The sequence below is a fragment of the Amblyomma maculatum genome, chromosome 6 (genome assembly GCF_055883805.1).
Source record: "Amblyomma maculatum isolate TAMU_Amacu chromosome 6, ASM5588380v1, whole genome shotgun sequence".
NCBI classification, from domain to species: Eukaryota; Metazoa; Arthropoda; class Arachnida; order Ixodida; family Ixodidae; genus Amblyomma; species Amblyomma maculatum.
Genome location: NC_139349.1, coordinates 17,634,366 through 17,649,248, shown reverse-complemented (window position 1 = coordinate 17,649,248; position 14,883 = coordinate 17,634,366). Strand labels below are relative to the sequence as shown.

The window sequence follows — 14,883 nt, the reverse complement described above, 5'->3', positions numbered from 1 at the left end:
TGCCATGAATTAGATAACCAGACCGAGTTGAGGATATTTGAAACCAAATGCGGGATGATAACTCGTGCTCAACGCGAAATGATCATGGCGCATAATCAATACTCTTTAAGAGTGCATGAAGAACATTAAGGAAGAGGATTGCAATGCAGAGGTAAACCTGGGAGAGGCTGCGAAATTATATAAATTGGAAATTTTCGGGGGCTGCTGCAGGCGTAAAGCAGGAGTAAGTGGATATCAATGAAGTACATCACTTTCCACATGAGCGCTTATGCTTGGATGTGGCGCTTGTGAAATCATCGCGAAAGTTGCTCTTTATTTTTAGATTCTTTTTTTTCTTTATTTCAGCATATATATGTACTAAACTACTACCAAACAGGTATTAAACTGAACTGGACGTGTGTGATTTTTTAAGTAATTCGGTGTTTTCTTGTTTAACGCCAAAAGATGAAACAGGATTTTTTGGGCGTCAACCCGAAAACTGAGGCTTCATGTAAACAAAAAGCCGCTATGTGGGTATCGGAATCGAATTGCGTGTCTAACACTGCTTTCAGCTTGGCAGTGCAGTAGGCGAAAATGTATTTGCGTGGCTGAAAAGGCAAGCCAATAAGTATGGCTGGGAGCAGTTACCCAGTTCTCCACTGAATTACCACCACCGTTAGAACGGAAGCCCATTAAGCATGCATATGAGTGATTGGATAACGAGCTCCTTACGAGGAACGCTATGTTGCTTTAGACACGTTTTTTGTGGACACGTTTCTTTTCGTTCATTTTGGCGAAGCCTGAAACGCAAAAAAAAAAAAAAAAAGACAGGGAGAATGAACAAGCCAGCCTCAGAATCGGCCTTACTGAACTTCTTTTCATGAACCGAGAGTCACTCGGCTTGTAGCAATTTTATTTAACCTCTGACGCATGTCACGCGGTGCTATCGGGACATCTCGAACCACTATGTCGATCTAAACCATTCAAAAAATGCGTTTGCCTATGCAGTGTTTAAAGCCTCTCCTTTTCCAACATACGATTGTGCCCTAATGCTAAACATTCCAGAGCGTTTACTAAATTTTGAAAGGAATCCTTTTACTACCTTCTGCAACGGACTTCAGTGCTCCTTGATGTACACTGGGCCGAATCGTTAACAGTACCGGGCCAAAGCCGACTGCCCGGCGCAGCGAAGCAGGAATCGGGAGAAGGAATCGCGCTTCTCGAGAGAGTGTTATGTGCTTGGCTGTTCTGCTCCATCCGACGTTTCTTGTCCACTGTGTGCTTGTGGCTTTGATCGGTGTAAATTGTTAACGCCACAAGTACTATACCAGTAGCCAGTTCTATATTCGGTATCTCCTCCAAGAGGATCCCTTTGAAATTAATTATTCGGTGATATTTAGATAATGTTCTCGACAATTATTTGTTCCATAAGTAATGGTTCCAATTCGTTATTGGACATGCTTAGCTGTTTATTGCAAACTTGTATTATTTGCAGATATTATCCGCACTATTTGTAGCGGACAAAAAGCAGTGGTAGTTGCTTGGGATGCCGATTCTTACCAGGCGATTGCGGGTAGTGGTTGCTTCGCACTAATCAAAATGGCCTAGCCGACGTTGCTCACTGCAACAGCAGGCATTGTGGGCATGCAGTTGGCATTACTTGCTTTGTTATCTGCTGCATCTTCCAGTGCAGCGGCGCCGGGAAATCGCCGGTCGTGCTCTACTGTTTAAAAAAATTGGCCGGGTGTACGTTTGAGTCGCAAAGGCCTCATCGTCGTACCTTTGACTTCTTTTTAAATAAACTTTCTCCAGGTTGAAATACAAAGGTAGAACACCAGTATATGTGCAGCTGCACCCGTGAACTAAGGCGTATTAAGCCTCTTGCTGAGGCTTTGTTGGGGAGTCGGATTTGGGTTTAAGAACCCTACTTCATTCGCGTGGAAATTAAGGGATTTCAAGTCCGCAGTAATGGTGTTGCCGGAGCACCAATACCCATCAAATGACGTTCCATAAAGAGAGGTATTTAGAAACACGTGACTCCTCCATGCCACCCCTTAACCGATATTACCTTCTCCACGCTTTCTAAGCTTAAATGATTTGCGGAGACGAGTAAACATTTCATCGGTTCAAATATCGAGCGTCGCTTTGTTTTTAGGCGCCAGCAACGCTGAAATCCCGTAAGAAGCTTCTGAAGATCGTTGCTTATTTCGTGTTGCTGAAACTTTCGATCTCAGTGGTACGAAAGCCGCCCCGCTATGCGCGTTCGAAGACGTCATTAAACAGGATCAAGACATCGTTCATCCGAGCAGCGCCGCCGGCGGCGCTGCACTTCTGAGGCTTTTATCTTTAACAGACAGAAATCTTCCGACTTGAAGAATACGACAGAGCGAGCGAAAGGCGTGCAAAGTCTCGCTACGTTTTGCGACAGCTTGGAAAGTTATGGTTCAAATCTGAAGCTCCATTAGAGAGCGACGGCTAAACGTGCGCCGTAGCAAATTTATTTACCTTTTTACAGCCGCTCGAACCCACGATCGACGTTTTTTCTTCCCCTCTCGCGACTCTCATTCGTCGTATTGCGACACCAACTTTCCTTCTCTCCAGTACTCTTCCCTAACATCGAGATTTATTTTGTCGAGAGAAAAGGAGCCCAGCGAATCATATATCCTCACGATGGCAACATTATTTAAAGATTCCAATGTTTTCTGTGTCTCGAATAACCGTTGTGATGTCTTGAGCACACACAGCGGGAAAATATTTCAGTCTTCGCTTGATTTGTACCTGGAAAGATGTATTTTGCAAGTTCTTCATGAAATTTAAGCAACAAAGGTCGCGGTAATACTCAGCCTGCAAATTAAGGTAATCGCTCAATTCTTGGACTGCGGTCGGGCGTTCCGTAAGTACTGTGTGGCAAATTTGATGAAACTGAATGACCTTTTAAGAAAATGTTAAGTAGGAAAGCAGCATGTAGAAAGAAAAAATGTTAAATGAAGACTTGCATGCCCAAGCTTGTGTTACGATGCGATAAAATTAAAGCAAAAGCGAAAAATAGGACTGTCAAATGAAGCGGCCTGATTTTTGTCTTTCAGATATTCTAGGATACAGGAGTCGTCCCATGAGTTGCTTTCTATATCAGATATCGCTACGGCACAAGCTTTGTGAAGGGGTGAACATGGGGGGGGGGGGGGGGGGGGGGGCAGCTAGTGCGTTGAACAGAAAAGTCTAATTTCAATAGAAATTGTGCACATGTACTCGTTATTATCAACCGAGCGAAATAGATTAACGGGCCTACGACTACTACATCAAGTTATAAAAAGTTGAAAATGGTCGTTATCTCTAATGCATTGACAAACTAAAGTACATATGCATGACTGAGGTTTTCAAAACACCAGTTACCTATTGGACAGAAACACCAAAATATATTTTCACTGAGGGAGTAATTACTCATTTTAGTCATTTGGCTGCGCTTGGATAAATGACAAAGGAAAGCTACACAGGTTTCTTAGAAACCTCATAGTTAAACAAAAATGCGTCATAGATCCGATAAAATATGTACACATGGAATGCAATGAAGATCCAAAACTGAAAGCAATGAGAAAGAAAAGAACTGAACTTTAACTGAAACTTGGTTGCACACCGGTATCAAAGACAATGAAATCTTTCCAGACGCCCATGCTTACAATATCTACAGACATGACCGTGCAGATAAAAGAGGGGGTGGGGTGCTTCTTGGTATTAAAAAAACGTTACCATCCACTGCTATCAATTCTAACTCAGACCTCGAAATAGTTTGGGCTGCCTGCAAAACTATATCTTCGAATTTACTTTTTGGAGTGTGTTACCGTCCGCCCGATTGTGTGACTTCTTTCATTCATGATCTTCGGTCTAGCATTGCTGCCGCTGTCGAACACAGTTCACCTAGCAACATCTACTTGTTGGGTGATTTTAATTTTCCTGAAATAGATTGGCCTTCTTTGTCTTCAACTAGTCATGCTGCAACAGAATTCATCAACCTAACACTAGATTTCAATTTATTTCAAGTGATTAGCCAGAATACGCGTGGTTCTAACATTCTTGATTTAGCTCTATCCACTGCTCCCGATACCATAGGGCCGGTTATGTATCTTGACGGATTTAGCGATCATAAGATGTTGCAGTTTGATATTCTAGTTCCGAGCTTGTTTGCAGGTATTACAACTAAAAAAATTAGAGATTATAGTAAAGCACGATATGATGAAATTAACACGGAACTTGCCTCATTTTTCAATGAGGTGTTTTTCCCGCTAAGGAACGAACGATCTACTGAAGAAAACTGGTTGCTCTTCAAACACAAACTATCTGCACTGATAGAGAAACATGTTCCTCTGATTACAATAGCTAATGACATAAAAAATCCAAGGTTCAACAAGACCCTCCGTCGATTACGGAATAAAAAGATGCGCCTATACAGAATAGCTAGATCTGCTCCTTCTTCAACCTCGTTGGAAAGATATAAACTGTGTTTGAAAGCGTACTGTTCTGCTGTTACCGCTGCCAAAAACAAATACTTCACTCATGATCTGCCGTCACTTTTGCAGACTAATCCTAAGAAGTTTTGGCAGACTATATCTCCCGAAAGTAAACATGACCTCATACAACTACACAATACTGATGGCTTGCCGCTAGCTGACACTGAATGTCCAACCGCGTTCAACAGATTTTTTGCATCAGTGTTTACTAAGGAAGATTATTCCAGTATGCCAATTGTTCTCGAGTCTGACTACCCATTCATGGAGCCCATCACCATTAGTGCTGAGGGTATCGCATCACTAATTAAAAATCTAAAGTTGTCATCATCTGCCGGAGTGGACAACATTAACTCGAACATACTTAAAAACACCATTTCAATTTCCAGCCAGATTTTGTGTCATATATTTCAGCAATCACTATCCACCGGAGAACTGCCCACTGACTGGAAAAAAGCCAAAGTCATCCCTGTCTTCAAAACGGGTAACAAAACCTCTCCTGATAACTATCGGCCTATTTCGTTAACATGCATATGCTGTAAATTACTTGAGCATATTATCGCTTCTCACATTTACAACCATCTGGAACGAAATGACTTCTTCTTTTCAAATCAGCATGGTTTTAGGAAAGGCTACTCATGTGATACCCAGATATTTGAATTTACTACTGACCTGCATTTCAACATGGATGATAACCAGCAAACAGATTGCATTTTTTTAGATTTCTCAAAAGCATTTGACAGAGTTGCACATGGCCGGCTTTTTACAAAATTATCTACCCTTTCCCTTGATTCCCTCACAATATCTTGGCTTCGAAACTTTCTCTCATTACGTCAGCAATTCACAGTTGTCAACGGCTCTTCCTCATCCCTATGTGACGTAACCTCAGGCGTACCACAGGGAAGCGTACTTGGACCCTTACTTTTTCTAATCTACATTAACGACCTTCCCACTAACATTTCATCCCGTTTACGCCTTTTCGCAGACGACTGTGTTGTTTACCGTAAGATCGCTTCTGAGACTGACCACCTGACCCTTCAAAATTACCTTGACACTATTGTTGATTGGTGTCAAAACTGGCAAATGATTGTTAACCCTAATAAATGTAAATCAATGACTTTTAGCCGCAAGCATGTTGTTTCTAACTTCATATACTCTATAAATAATACCTCTCTATCAAGGGTTACGTCGTACAAATACTTTGGAATTCAGTTCACACCAAATCTTTCATGGTCTTCTCATATTTCTGCAGTCTGCAACAAAGCGTCGAGGACATTGGGTTTCACACGCCGGAACCTTCGAAACTCACCTAGCTCCGTTCGAAAACTTGCATATTTTACATTTGTTCGCCCACAGCTGGAATTTATCTCACCTATATGGTCTCCCCATCAGAAATATCTCATAGATATGCTCGAGTCCATTCAAAGCAGAGCTGCCCGGTACATTTTTAGCAATTATAGTCCCCTCGCAAGTGTATCCCAGCTTAAAAACCTTAATGACATACAGATACTTGAAATTCGTCGCTCCATTTCACTTCTGTGTTTATTCCATAAATATGTTCACACCCGTCCTTCGTTGTTACCTCTGGCATCACCTTTCCGCTCTTCACAACGCTTACACAAATCAACTCAGCTTCAACCGGATATATGGGAAGACCCTGTCGTTTAATTCCTCTGCATTACCTAGAGCAATAAAACTCTGGAATGATCTTCCTGACAACATAATCTCTTCCATTGATCCTGGTGAGTTTAAAAAACATCTATGTATACATCTATTGCCATAGTGATGTTCGAAATGTACAACAGTTTCATTTGTTCTTAACGTTGTTTTTCGTGTCTCGTGTCTGATGTTATTTTAACTCGGTTTTGTATAAATTTCGTGTTCCTTTCTTGTATTTGACTTGTACCGCGTTCTTGTACGATATTCTTGTACCGATTTGCCCCCCCCCCCCCCCTCACCCAATGCTCTTCGGGGCCTGTGAGGTACTAATAAATAAATAAATAAATCGAAGTGAAACCTAGTAGCGAAGCTTTGACTAGGCTGTTTACCAAAGCCGGTGCATACTAGAGCCAGAATCAGTGTCGGCTTCGAGGACTACTTGTTCAGGTAAGCCGTTTTAGTGTTCGATACCTTGCTGGCCTTTGTTCAAGGACGCTGAATTTCTATAGAGTGTAAAAGTCGGTGGCGGAAGTAAAATTATGCACTTAAAAGGGTCATTTTTACACTGCTCGAGCTACACTGGGGTAGCAAATTTCCAATACCTCCAATGGCGTTTTTATACACTAGTATAGCTGGTATGGGTTAACAAAATGGCGCTGACGTAAACTGTGATTCAAATAACGAAAAGATAACAGCTGGACCCGTCTCCTTAGTTCAAGAGACGAGTCCGGGACACAATATTTTGCTGCTAATACTATAATGTAGGGATCACGCATAAGCCGGGAAGCAAGGCTCTGGATGAATTCCTCAGAGTCAGGTAAGAGAGATTGTTAGAGGTTTCGACTAAGAAATGCATATTTAAGTTTATCGATAAGGCATATTTCGTGAATTTTATCTCCCAGGAACAGAGGCTCCATGGGTGAAGCTCTACTATTGCCAACTTCTTTTTAAGCATTGGGAATGATTTTCCAATTATCTGCAATTGTGGTTAGTTTGCAGGTAATTTTCATAATTTAAATTTATATAATTCAAAAAAGGGCAGCAGTTGGAACATCAGAGATGGAACTAAACAGCCTTAGTCTGCTTCCTGAAGCGCTGAAATTCTTGAATGAATTGACGATTGAAACGGCGTTTACTCCACACTGAAATGCGTTGAAAGCACTGGGTGCGAAACCGAGATGGAGGGGAGGGGGAGGCATTTCGACAGTAAGTAGTAAGGATTCCTCCTTTCTATAAGTGGGCGTATTGGAAGCAGTTAAGTAGTGGCCGACTTTGGAGTGCGTCAGTAAGCATCAGCGCCACTTTTCAGTTCACTTCAGGCTGCCGCATGCTGAGGTTGACCGTAGCATCAATCATGCCTTACTGCCATGTATATTTCTTCGCGGTTATTTACAAAACTTGCGACTGGAAAATAGTCCCGAAGCAAATCTAAGTTAAAGGCGAAGTTCTGAACTACTTGTTTCGTAAATGTTCACGCGCTCAACTCTTGAGTTTGATAGTTGACTACAGGGATGCTGTAAATGGCCGGGAATGGCTGGAAGCATGGAATTGACGAGAAGGGACGCGAGACAAAGCACTGAACTGCGGCGGCTTGACGCATTCCCCTCACGATCAAACAAGCCGCTCGCTCTCACCCTACAGTGACCAGGGGAAAAGCGGTGAAACATATGGTTGCAGTGTCGCCTTTCTAAACCTCGCCACTTCTCAGTGGCCAGCCTATTAAGACTTGTCTATGTGGCCAGTCTTCAGAGACTTGTCCCGCTGTTCGACCTGCTGGGCGCCACACGCAAGCTTCTAATGATATTTGTCTGCATGGGTGTTGTACAAGTCCTCTTCACCCTGCGGGACGGAAATGTCGAAGCCTCTTCCTCCATCTTGGCCGGCAACAGGAGTTGCTGAGGCGGCATGTTTTCCGCGATGCCGGCCAGGAACCTCTCCCGGGGATTTTGTTGCACTTTGTTGCGCTTAAAAGAGGAGAAAAGTTATATAATAACCACTATAAAAAAAAAAAGTGCCTGTAAGCTCCTCCACGTCGCCCCAAGGCGATGCTATCTTCGGTCTTCATTCTTTCTTTTTAAACACTTTTTGGCTTCAGGGCGCCTTTCTTTGATGCGAATTGGTGTGTCTGAATTTTATTTTGCAATGTGTGCTGCAGGCTCAACAAATTGATTTACTTGCCCTCGTTTTCTTTTCTTTTTCTCTCACAGGTGAGTTTGCCATCTTCCACTCCAGTCTCCGCATTGTGCCGTAAAACACGTGAGTTTATCGTTTTACCCTGTATAGTCTAGGCCTTCTTCGCCGTGCGCGAGAATGTTGGCTGTAAAAAGCGTGCCCTACAACGCGGAGCTTAGATTCACCTTTTTCAGGCGCCTCCAGAGCTTAGCTTGTATAAATTTTTATGCGCGCGCTTCCTGGAGCCGTTGTTGTTTCGCAGCATAAGTGCACAAGGCATGCTCTGATGATTACCATACTTTCAGTATCTAGTGGAAAGTAGCTGCGTCCTCGCGCCTTTTTTTTTTTTATCATGTAGCTGTTGCTTTTAAAAATATTTTGCCCGGTATATCCGCGGTTCAACGTCCGCACTCAGCGCATGGCAGAGGTTTGGCGCTTCACATCATGAAGAAAAAAGCAGAATTTCGCCGCGCTGGTTGCTGGTGTTTTCAGCATCGAGGAAATAAAAATCGTTTCTGGCTGTAGTGGGTGAGACCAGACCACAAAAGTGAAACTAATGCCTCACATCTTGTGAATGTGCGCTTCCGTCATTCTAGCGTCTTCAACCAGCCCATTACGTTCTGTCAAATGAAATGTCAGTAAATATATTGAGTGCTCTCAGGCGAGTATTCTCAGGCGAGTATTCTCAGGCGTATTCTCAAGCGACTTTGGAAGGTAACATTCAACAACACGGCCTTGAGCACGACCGAGCACGGCCCCATGCTGTGAGAATAAGCAGAGCCGGACAAAAATTATTGAAATACTTTGCGGGTCGCCGCATGAAAACCGAGACGAAGCGAACACAGCTATCGAATCTTGAGTTTGTCATTTGAGAAGCAAGAGATGGTAAAAGAGAGCAAGCGACTCACGACGGGGCTATGGAGCGTTTCAGCGTGACTTCAATAGCAATCGGTTTTCCTTTGGAGTTACCTTGTGTGACAAATTTTGGCGCACGGAAGACCTTTTTATTAAAATGGACGCTATGTTGTCGATATCAGGATACTATACGCATGTCATAATTGTGCGCTTAAGCGGTAAAGCTGAAATCTACAGCGTAGGTGATTGTCGATTGCCGGTTATTTCTTGCTGCGCCATAAACGTGTGCTCACACTATTATCAGCTGCTTCGATGTTGGTGGTGCACCTCATGTGCCCCGACGAATTCCTAGGCCCCGGTTTCGCGCAAAATACTAACGTTGGACAGAAAACGTTGTTCGATGGCGTGGAGGGGGACATGCACGCCGATTCTTAATTCCATTTCTGCACAACAAGCAGTCATTATGCATCGCACTTAGCTGACCCGTTTGTCCGTTCGCCATCCGATTGCAGCGCCTCTCGCAGACAACTTCACTGTTTCCCAGTACTGGTAAGCCTGGTGCAACAACGGGGCAACTTAACAAAGCCGACGCGTCAATCGGACGCCTGCGTTTAAGCCAGCTTTGCACCGTTAGCGGCAACGAAGTCAATTACGCTTGTCTCGTTTCGCGTCCTCGTTCCGGCGATGGCTACCACTCACTTCGCAACTTGCATGAACCGCAGCGCTACTCATGATCGACCACTGCCGTACTGTTCTGCCTTTTCTTCAACGTTCTCTGGGGATAAACGACTCGTGAAGCATATTGTTCGCCGACCGCGCAGCCGCTTGGTCGCTGGTGTTTGCTTCTGGAGCGATTGGCGCCTGTTCGCGCGCGCAGCGAGCGTGCGCCCCGTTGTCTATACATCATGCCTCTGATTTTCCCGCAAATCGTCCTCTGCCGACGCCTCGTGGGGGTGGAATGAGACAAAGGGCTTCGCTGCCAGGAAGTGGCATTCAAAATCCCTTTTGTGTCGCGTGTCGTCGAAGCGTGCATCCGGTTTCTGGAAGGAGGCCGCCTTCAGTGCCAGCGTCGATTGTTGTCGTTGACGTGCTCTTTTTGCTTCGTGCTTGCAGCTTCTGCTGGCACCAGACTCGCAAGATTTTCTCCGTTCGACGTTTGTTCTGTTCGCAGTCCATAACCCCATGTTGAAGGGTGTTCAATGTATTTGCGCTCACTGAAAACAAGCATATTGCGACATGGAAATTATAACGCGAACACTTACGGAATGTTTGTATCTTGAAAACGAGAAGAATGATCAGGCAAACGCGGGAGTTGTAATTAACAGGGCCAATGAGAGTGCAACTTGAAAATGCCTACTCGTGCTCATCACCAGCTCAGTGATGGAAGCAAGGAAAAGTGGAAAGGTTGAGATCTGCTTTCAGCGGCAGTACTCTGCGGATTCAAGTGATGTACAAATACACACTATGCCGCCGCTTATTGTCAAGACGACAGGTTTACATTGCAACGGAATAGGAATATCGCATCAAAAGTGACGCAGAGCGCCGCATACTGTGCGAGAGATTGACGATGCCACGTTCTTGAGATCTTTACATCTGTAAGAGAATTGGAAGCTGGGTCGCTTTGGTGGTTTATCAGCAGAAAGCGGACAACAATTTAATGCCAATATCAGGCTAATTGTAAACACTACAGGCTAAAAAAATCTTCTTCGAAAAAACAAATACGTATTCTGTTTTCGGCGCAAAATCGCAATTTCGAGAATTCAGCAGGGAACTTCCTTTCATATATTCTTTTTGGAATCGTAAATGATCGTAGCAAAGCAACTCACCTGTGTTCGATTTTTTTTGTTTGGTATTTGTCTCATAGACTACCTGTAGTGTATAAATATCGAAGGGTTAACCAGCCTGTGTAGACTTATAGTGAAGATTATCTTTTCATAAACCTAATTTATTGCTGAAATAACTGCTAGTTTTTAACTTATTTCCTGTTCTATAATTCAGGTGGTTTTAGTTACTGGTTAAGCTTGTCTCATCCGAGTTATATTTTCAAATGTCGATAGTTTGAAATTATGAGCTAAAAATACTGCGCAGCCAACTTCTCATCGATTCATGCAATTGGCTTCATTCTTCATATTGTAAGAAACTACAGCACAAGCATACGAAGTGCGTTTTTTTTTCTTCATTCTTCTGAAGTGCAGTGAAAGGCTTCCTATACTGTGGATAGGAGTGCCTTCTTATAGCTTTGGCCGCTAAGTGAGCGAGAGAAATTTTATTTCACGACGTAGGTCCGGATCGCTGCAACAAGTCGACATGTTGAGGGTGGATCTTGGCCCGGTATAATGACCCTTTTGAAAAGTTCCGTATGGCGACGTATTGATTTTTACCGCTGCATGCGGGCCCTGTTTTAACCTTATAGAGGAGTTGCCCTGTCCTGCATAAAGCTTAAACTGTCTATACCAGCCGCTATAGAGCTCAATGGGGGATTATAGTGATCAGAGCGGAAGAACCCTTCCCTATCGAGTTCAAATTGGTAAGAACATAGCTGCTTTGGAGCTCGAACTATATGGACCTGTCTGTCTCTGGTAAGGAGCTCAATCGGACAGACCAATTCCGGTTCGGAGCTCAAACCGCCCGGTAATGAGCTCAAAGCGAACAAACCATATTCTCTTGGGTGCTCAAACCGGACGGACCGTGACCGGTTTGGAGCTTTATTGGGCAGACCAGTACAGACTTTAGTTCAGATGTGAAGGGCCACTCCGGTTCAAAACCAAATCGGACAAACCAATCCCATTCAGATAAATCCTTACAGTAGGGGCTCTTGGTCTTCAGATAATATTGTGCAGGCTAAAATATTCCTAGGCATGAACAACTAGACATATATTCTGCAACTTGACTTTGTAAACAAAGCATGTGGTTCACTCTACAAATACATCGTAGATATGAGGCCATCGAAGTGTACCTTAGCTGCTACGTAAGTTTATCACATTGGTTGATACGAGCTATATTTCATTCAACGCTTCCTTCACTTTAAAATGCTTATTCGGAAGTCAATAATTGGCGCCGCTGCTCCACTGGCCGCACCAGGTGCTAAATGACTCAGCATGGCGCAAGTTTGGGCGCCAGATATAATTACATGAGTTCTAAGACGTTGGCATAACAGCAAGCATGGTAAAATTGGGTATTTTCAGACGCGTCCGCAAAAAAAAAAAAAAAAAGTCGATCTGTAGTGAAGATGCGAGCCATGCAGGCTTATAGAGCAATCAACTACGAACCGCAATTTATCCTCTCGAGAAAAAGATGCGATGTGCATAACAACGCAATAATGCTAGACAATGAAGAATTAGAGCTCGTCCAGTGTTTATCTTTTGTTTTAGATTAGAGCACCAAATCAGGTATTTTAATTAATTAAATTACTTATTACTAAATGTTTTTGTACAGTTAATAAATAAATAGGTAGTCAATTTATTTCGCATTCTGTACGGTAGACCATCGCACTGCCATTTTTTGATGACCGCCTAGAAATGTTTTTGTTAATTGGATTACACAGCGTATAGAAAATAGACCGATATTGTGACCTTGTTGTTTCCACAAAGGATCACTACGATGGGATGATTGGTCATTTAAGGAAATTTTATGCACAGGCAGAGTTCTAACTGAAGTGTCACTCACTCTTAGTGATGCATGTGCTCTGCATAGTCTCTTTTCTAGAGGTTTTTGACTAGATGTGTCCCATTGCACATATAATTGGGCGCTGTTTTACTAATATTCTGTGTAAAGTTCATGTACGTAGAACATTGTTTCAGTATAATAAATACGTTGATGAAAAAAAAGTTGTCTTGAGAGTAGTGGCTAGCGTGCTCGGAAGGGTCACGATGGGTGCGGGTTTGTATACAGACACAAGCGAAATTACTTTCACTTGCTTTTTTTTTTTTTAATGTAGACGTGTTATTTTTTAGCACTTTACTTTTTTCGAGCCCAAGTCCGCTAATATTTCCAGATACCAGGGCCGCCGACTCATACAGGCTGATCTTGGATGACAGATGAATCCGCAGTTTCAGTGGTGTCTATCCTTTACGAAATCCGGTATACCGTATAAAATACTTGCAAGATTATTCAGTATAACAGATCTATAGAACAACTTCCTATATAACATATCTTAGAAGGCGGGAGCTCTCTTCTGTGCAGCCGGGAGCAGCTAGCCAAGCGTGATATTTTCAGAAAGTCGTTTTTCCTGCCCTTCAATGAAGCGATTGCTTACTTATTTCTCTCGACTGGGCGAAATAATGCTCGTTTTGATTCAGCTCTGAGAGTCTGATATGACAGATGAGAAAACCTGAACATGCTCGTTTTTGATGTCGTTAGGGTTAGGAAGCCGTTCAGGACCGAGAAAAGGTCACCGCCGGTAATTTCAATATAATAATCGTGCATATGTAGTTGACCACATCAATCAAGTTCTGTCGCAGTTTCCAATCCGTCATTTCACAACAGCGCCCACACTGCAAGCCGCGACGACGAGCAATTGGTGTAACAAGGATTCGCGTTTAAGAGCCTCACTCAAGCATCAAAAACATTAAGTCTGATTGTGCCTATACTAGGATGAACACGAGCAGGAAAAACAATTACATTGGCTACAAGATTGCCAGTCAAAATTTTGCTACAGAGCTTGGTGCTAAACGCTAGTATACTTCTAAAAAGCTGGATCGGAACATGTACAGAAGTCCATCTGTTTGGTGTTGAAATACAAAAATAGAGAAATACTGACATTAACACATTGACCAATATTTACAAGCATTCCTACGTGTTGGCACCCGTTCAGCCTATTTTGAGTCGCGACTGAGGAAACAGCTGAGTGGTACCGAAAGATTTGGATGCTCATAAGTAGTGGTCTGTGTCAATATTTGCTAACTTTTACTTTTAGAAAAATAGAAAGCGATAAAGCTTTACATCCCGTGTACAACGAAAAATGCAAAATTGTACACGCATTTCATAACATCCACGATTACGGTCATGGCTGAGTAGACGACGTATTTGCAGCCAGAACAGGCAGCGTGCTGCAATGTCCAGTTTTGACTTTACGTTGTGCTTCTTCATGTCACGATTTTTCGCAGGCGTTTGCAGCCTTGATTGAAAAAATTATAGGTTTGAAGAATAAATTTGCTCGTACAATTGCCGGAGTAGGTATTGAGATCAATGATGCAGGGAAAAGCTTTGTGGAGAATTATTATTGGTGTAAACGTTTCTTATCAGTCTCTTTTCTTTCTTTTTTTTTTTCAATTTTGTACACTAGGTGGCGAATGTCGAAAACAGCTTTTCCTGAAGTTGCCCTTGTCCTTAAAAATATAATGCCAGCTTGTAAATGTAACCCATTAAGTTGTGTTAATCAAATTCTTCAGGCTTTCAGTTTGAACACTTAAGTGAAATAACAAAAATTAAGAAGCACTTTGCATAACATGAAGAATTTTTTAAGGCCATGTTAGCGAATTCGCGTTGTTTGGCAGCCTGAACCTCGGCTTTATGGGGCAGGCGAAATATCAGATGGCTATGTAATATGCAAAACACGTTCAATTGTGAGGAACAGCTCTTGCACTTTCCAAAATTTCTCTTGTCATGCCACATCGATTTTTGTTTTGGAATATTTTCATGTTTTATATTTTTTTGTGATCGGAGAAGGTCTTGTTGCCTGAGGAGCACTGGTATATGTCCCGCGTTCAGTGACTGC

At 42.9% G+C, this 14,883-nt stretch overlaps 2 protein-coding genes across 2 annotated transcripts in view; both read left to right on the top strand.

The window, feature by feature from the left end:
* Positions 1-14,883, top strand: part of LOC146185173 (neural cell adhesion molecule 2-like) — a 484,255-nt gene that overhangs the window by 177,835 nt on the left and 291,537 nt on the right. The gene's annotated exons all lie outside the window — the stretch shown is intronic.
* On the top strand, positions 3,657-8,039 carry LOC146185174 (uncharacterized). Its single transcript, XM_084605792.1, has 2 exons — positions 3,657-5,313; positions 7,849-8,039. Exons 1-2 carry the CDS (start codon positions 4,095-4,097, stop codon positions 8,037-8,039), a joined length of 1,410 nt encoding a protein of 469 aa, XP_084461918.1. The 5' UTR covers positions 3,657-4,094.